Source organism: Cucumis melo, chromosome 8 (genome assembly GCF_025177605.1).
Source record: "Cucumis melo cultivar AY chromosome 8, USDA_Cmelo_AY_1.0, whole genome shotgun sequence".
NCBI classification, from domain to species: Eukaryota; Viridiplantae; Streptophyta; class Magnoliopsida; order Cucurbitales; family Cucurbitaceae; genus Cucumis; species Cucumis melo.
Window position 1 is genome coordinate 10215983 of NC_066864.1, and position 6432 is coordinate 10222414.

The 6432-nt window shown below is 34.9% G+C and overlaps 2 protein-coding genes across 4 annotated transcripts; both read right to left on the reverse strand.

Annotated features, from left to right (window-relative positions):
- Window positions 1-81: 81 nt before the first annotated feature.
- Window positions 82-3165, reverse strand: LOC103495808 (dihydroneopterin aldolase 2-like). Of its 3 annotated transcripts, XM_008457473.3 has the most exons (4): window positions 2626-3149; window positions 2467-2534; window positions 1362-1613; window positions 82-468 (listed from the first exon to the last, which is right to left on the reverse strand). In XM_008457473.3, exons 3-4 carry the CDS (start codon window positions 1604-1606, stop codon window positions 264-266), a joined length of 450 nt encoding a protein of 149 aa, XP_008455695.1. In that variant the 5' UTR covers window positions 1607-1613; window positions 2467-2534; window positions 2626-3149; the 3' UTR covers window positions 82-263. The 3 variants fall into 3 exon arrangements, with proteins under 3 accessions (XP_008455695.1, XP_008455696.1, XP_050944295.1); XM_008457474.3 differs by lacking the exon at window positions 2467-2534 and having other exon boundaries at window positions 2626-3165; XM_051088338.1 differs by lacking the exons at window positions 2467-2534; window positions 2626-3149 and adding an exon at window positions 2302-2397.
- Window positions 3166-4689: 1524 nt separating this feature from the next.
- LOC103495889 (uncharacterized) lies at window positions 4690-5067 on the reverse strand. Its single transcript, XM_008457572.1, has one exon. The coding sequence runs from the start codon at window positions 5065-5067 to the stop codon at window positions 4690-4692; it is 378 nt and encodes a 125-aa protein (XP_008455794.1).
- Between the last annotated feature and the right edge of the window lie 1365 nt (window positions 5068-6432).

The following is a 6432-nucleotide window of genomic DNA, read 5'->3' on the forward strand; positions in this document are numbered from 1 at the left end:
CAATTTAGTCAAACTAAAACTAAAACCAAACACTATTTAAACCAAAATGGAACACATTAAAATTTAGAGGCAAAACCTATGTAAAGTTCAATGATCAATGATAATTTATTACAAATCTTCTTTTAGGTAATAAAGACCCAATTTTAAAATCAGTTCCAGACATCAAGAGCTAAAAGATAACAAACTAACGTTATGTCAACTTTTACACATGCTTTTTTCAAAACATTAAGCAAGTACAGCAATAGCTTGAACCAACCAGATCGTTAAATTGACATATCTCTATCTCTACTTCTAAAAATTTCAACACCTAAGTAGTCAATGGGCCCACCAACAACAACATCCGGCTTAGCAACTTTTACTCTAACTGCAGTTACTCGGTCGTAATGAATCATAATTTTTGAAGAAATTTCCTCCGCAGTTGATTCCAGAAGATCATGTGATGGTCCAGTCATAACTTCCTTTGCTATGCTGTTGTTCAATATTAAAAGCCTCTCAGTTACACTACACATAATAATATCATGATATTGGTTGAAGTTCATTGTCCACTAGATTGGACAAGTTTTTGTTTTGAAAAGTGAAGCCATGACATTGACTAAAAATAACCAAGAAAGCATTAACAGAATATTTTTCATGAGTATTTAAACTTATAACTTGTTTGTAGACGAAAGGATCTATGACTTAACCAGTTCAATATCCCTTAAATTGGCAATGTTAACACATAGAATCCAACCTAACCATGATAGATAAGAACAGGTCCAAAAATCTCCCAATCCCTCAATCGTCTTCACAAATTAGCCTTTTTTCCTCACAAATCATGTACAATCGTTTTCACAAAAGTCACTCTTGTTTTGACAAAAACTAACTTTAGTCGAATGGAACAAGTAAAACAGGAAAAAAAGAGGGCAAATTGACCTTCTTGTTGCTGCAATTAGTCAGAATTGCATGCTCGCTATGTCTAATCAACATTTAAGCAAAAATCCTGGCTAGAACTGCATTATACACCTGATATTGATGCCTCATATTATAAAAATAAGTGTGACTAAGTGTATTGGTCACTCTAATTTAATATATTTTCATGCATTATATAGCCTTCTCCTAAAGCCACATATCTGAGACAATATTGGACCTTTAACTTCAAAAAACCAAAATTCAAGAATACAACAATGATCAAATAATTGTTGTACCTTGTACACTTCCATTGACAAACGTGAAAGAGTAATGATCAAATAATTGTAACATTAACTGGAACTTAAAAAACTACAAATAACATCCATAATGCAGATAGCAGACCTAGTAATAGAAACTAATCCAATGATCACATAAGAAACCATAACCAAAGAGCCTTAAATAAAGGAAATTACCGATAAATTGCTGTGTAGCTTACAGTATCACTCAAGTCGTCAGATTTTCCAGCTGCCCGGAGATCCAACCAAGCATCCACATCCACCAAAAAAGTTTGTCCCGTTTCCTTTTCTTGAAGATGTACTCCATGATAACCGTGAAACTTTAAACCCCTTAATATGAGTCTATCCGCTTTTTCTATCTTAAAACTGTTTGTACTTGCTTCTACTAAGGGCCTAATAATGTCAACTTTATCATCAGCCATATAACCACTGAAATGAAGCCATAAAATAGAGAAAGTTAAATAAGAATTCAACAAACAAGATATAAATGTAACCTAAATTAGAAAGAGGAATAAATTATCCAAAGACAATCAAAGCAACTACACCCTCATTAAAATTTTCAATTCCTAAGGTCGGTTTAATACTCAAAAGAAAAGTTTGACATCTTCCCACACACCATAGTCCAACCATTATATGGGCACATATAGTTCTATATACAGTAGCAATTAACAGAAGAAATGTCACACACCATTCCAGATTATCCCTTTAATCTAGATTGAAGCATGAAGACATTATCAGAAAACATTTTCCCTAAAATAAATGACCGGTAAAATACATCTTTATAAAAATTATATAAGAATTTTGACAAAGTTTCCCTTTAAAAGTGGATTAGCCACACCTTGAAAAGAAAAGAAAACACAATTCTAAGATTCACAATTTCAAAACTACCAAGTGTGTCTCGCCACACACCCTTCAGTATCATCCAGTTCTAAACAATTTTCAAATATTGACGATGGAAAACAACTTCAAATAAGTTACATCCTTTGTAATGGTGTACAATCATAGACTTTCAGACTCCTTATTACATTAAAGAATTTTGTGCATCTAATATCTACCCACTCCCCACACTAAATGCTTATAATTACATGCTAAATCCAGTCCAAAGTAATACACGTACAAAATTCTAATGAACTTGAACTAAATGTGAAGATTGATCCAGAAGCGGACAACTTAGCTAAATCCCTTGATCGAACTAAAGTCCAAACGAACCAACCTAAACATAAACAGAAAATCAATCAAACACATTCCTCCATTCACTCAAACGGGACTTCCACAAACTTACCCAATCACTAGAGACTTAAACCCCACTCCAAAACTCCAGGAACTCAAGTGCTACTCCTCCAATAGCACCTTCAATAAGAAAATAAATATGAATTTTTGGTACAATCTACTCTAAATTTATATATATAAAACAACCATGTTAAACTCATCAAAAACTCACCAAAGAGCTTAAATGGTTGAAGGAACAAGGTAAGAGACTAGCTGGCGGCTCGGCTTGGAAAGCAACTCGGCGCGCGCGGCTAAAGGAGAAGAACGATCGGCTCGGACGGCAGGTTACCGGTGCACGCGTGGCTCGGGACTGAGAGATGGCTTGACGAGCGTTTCAGCTTAGATTGACAGAGATCTTGGCTCGGGTTGAAGATGAAACCACGGATCCCTGTCTTGACGCCTTCGAAGGATGGAGAATGGGTCACGACGGCGAGCGGCTGCGCTTGGAGTTCGACGGACAGAGGACACAGACGGTGGATGGAGGAACACCGGCTCGCAACCAGCAGGAAGGCTTCGCTGGATGCGGCTCGGACTCCTCTAGGTTTCTTCGGACGGTGCACGGAGAAGAAGAAGCTGACGGCGGGGACGATGGTGGGAGGTGAACGGGGACAAGACTGTAGGGGCGGCGGATAGGTATCGTGAAGGAGAAGAAGATAAGTGAGAGAGAGATGAGGTCGCACGCAGAACGAGAATGAATTTAAAAATAAATTATAAAAAAAATTTTATAATAACAATAACAAGGGGTCTTTTCAAAATTATAAAAAAACATAAAAAATATTTACAGTCTAAAATATAAAAAATGGCCCGTCAACTTATATATGTCTACAATTTATACGTGATTATTCACTACAATTTATACGCGATTGTTTAGATATGACTATAATTTATCTTTTCAATTTCATCATTTAATTTTGTTGCATGATAGTTTAATTTGGTCACGTTTAAATTTGGTTACACGATATTTTTACTTCTTTCGGTACACGATAGTTTAGATTTCTTTACAGATCGTGTACATGTTTTACATGATTGTTTACATTTTGCTATTTCAATCCAAATGATTTTTTAAGATTATTTATACACGATCTTTTATTCTTTTTACACAATCGTTTATTTTTTAAAAAAACTATCGTTTACATTTGGCTACTCCAATCTAAATGATTTTTTTTCAAGATTCTTTATACACAATTTTTTATTTTTTTTATCTGATCGTTTACATTTGGCTACTCCAATCTAAATGATTTTTTTCAAGATTCTTTATACACGATCTTTTATTTATTTTTTTACAGAATTGTTTATTTTTTTACACGATAGTTTACTTTGGTTACTCCAATCTAAATGATTTTTTTTTCAAGATTCTTTATATACGATCTTTTAGATTTTGCTATTTTTGTACACGACGTAAAAAAAGGAAAAGAAGAAAGACGATGGAAAGAAATCACTGCGGAAAAAAAGAAGAGAAAAAGTAGAAAAATGATGGAAAAACGAAAAGAAAAGAGGAAAAGAAGAAAAACGATGGAAAGATTAAACGATGTAAATAAAGAATTGAAAAATAAGAAAGATGATGAAAATAAATTACAGAAAAAAATAGGAAAGAAGAAAGACGAAATCGCAGGAGGAAGATGATAAAAGAAATAGCAGGAGGGAGGAAGATGAATCGCAAAAGAAAGATGGAAGGGCAAACTTGGAATATTTAAAAATGGCTAACTTTATGGACTTTGTTATACGGGCCGTAAATAGTTTGGTGTTTTGTTACAATTATGTAAGTTTTCCCAATAATAATGTATTATTATACTCACCGACGAATTTAGCATAGGCTCAGGGGGGGCTCGAGTCTCCCCTCAACTTTATTGTCTTTATATAATATATATAAAGAAAACTATTTAATTATAAATATTTATCATTAGTTTAGTGGTTATCCTGACTGTTAGCCCTCTTTCCATCTTGGTTCAAATCCTACCTATGTAGTTTATTTTCCATATTTTTCTTAAATTAAAATCTTAATAACATATGATAATTATGTTGAGAAAATACCTCGAATTTTCTTTTGGCGTTACATTATTCACTCCTTAAGGAACTTTCGTCCTCAAAAGTCCTAATTCTCTCATGACGTCTTCTCTCTCCCACTTAGCCTCTTCAACTTGGTGGTTCTGCCACAATACTTTTACTAATGCAATTCCTCTATTAAGAAGCATATTTACATCTCTAGCAAAATCTCAACTGGTTGCTCTACATAGCTCTAGTTCTCATTAATTCCCAATGTCTCGCAATCCACTATATGAGATGAATCTGTCACATACTTTCTCAACATCAAAACATAGAACATATCATGAACAACAGTGAGTGATGGTGGCAATGCCCATCGATATGCCACAAGGCCAATTCGCTCTAGAATCTCAAATGTTTCAACAAAATGAGGACTCAACTTTTCCTTCTTTTCAAATCGCAAAATACCATTCATAGCCGTTACTTTCAAGAACACCTTATCTCCCACATCAAATTCAAGATATTTCCATCTCATATAAACATAACTTTTCTGTCTACTCTGTACTGCTTGCATACGTGCTTTAATTTTCTGTATAGCTTCATTAGTAGACTGAACTAACTCAGGACCCATCAATCTCTACTCACCAACCTCATCCTAACAAATAGAGAATCTACAACATTTGCCATAAAGGGCTTTAAACGGTGTCATGCCAATGGTAGCCTGAAAACTGTTATTAGATGCAAACTCCATCAAATGTAAGTGAGAATCCCAACTACCTGGAAACTATAATGCATAAGCTCGCAACATATCCTCTAGAATTTGGTTTAAACGCTCAATTTGACTATCAATCTGTAAAAGCTATACTGAAATCTAACCTCTTGCCCATGACTTTCTAAAGTCCTTTCTAGAACTTGAAAGTGAAACGAGCATCTCTGTCAGAAACAATCGATACTGGCACTCCATGCAGCCTCACTATCTCGATCAAATATAATTGTGCCCACTTATTAGCAGTATAAGTGGATTTCCTTGGGATGAAGTATGCTGATTTCGTAAGCCTGTTGGCAACAACCCAAATCACTATATAACCTTTTAGGGTTCTAGGAAATCCTATAATAAAATTCACACACATTTTTCTACTTCCACTTTAGCACACTCAAAGGTTGCAACAAACTTGCTGGTTTTTGTCTTGGTGCTTTAACCTGCTGACACACCAAGCATTTACTAACAAAATCTATCACCTCTCTCTTCATATTATGCCACTAGTAAACTCGTTTAAGATCCTGATATATTTTTGTACTTTCTGGATGCATGGGAAATGGGGAACTATGAGCTTCAGGTAACAAATCTATCTTAAATGCACTGTTTGTTGGCACACATAAACACCTTTCAAACAAAAGTCCATCATCAGAGGATATGGAGAACTCATCAGTTTGCCCTGTTTCTGCTAGGCGACACTTCTCGACCAAATAAGGATCACTATGTTGAGCAACAATAATTTTCTATCTCCAAGTTGGTTGTAATGACAATTGAGCTAACTATGAAGTGACTGCTTCTACTGATACTACAATCTCAGGTCTTTGAAGGTCTACGTGCAATGAGGTTTGTCTAGTAATAAGTGCTGCTGAATGTGAAACCTTCCTGCTAAGAACATCAGTTACCACGTTCGCCTTATCTAGATGATACAATATTTCACAATTATAATACTTTACTAACTCAAGCCACCTTTGATGTCTCATATTTAACTCCTTCTGAGTGAACAAGTATTTTAAGCTCTTATGGTCAGTAAAGATCTATATCTTCTCACCATACAAATAACGTCGCCATATCTTTAGTGCAAAAACTACTGCTGCCAACTCTAAATCATGTGTAGAGTACTTTTGCTCATGACTCTTCAACTGACGAGAAGCATAAGCAACTATCTTACCTTCTTGCATCATAACACAACCCAAACCTTTCTTAAAAGCATCATTGTAAATTACAAAACTCCCTGAACCA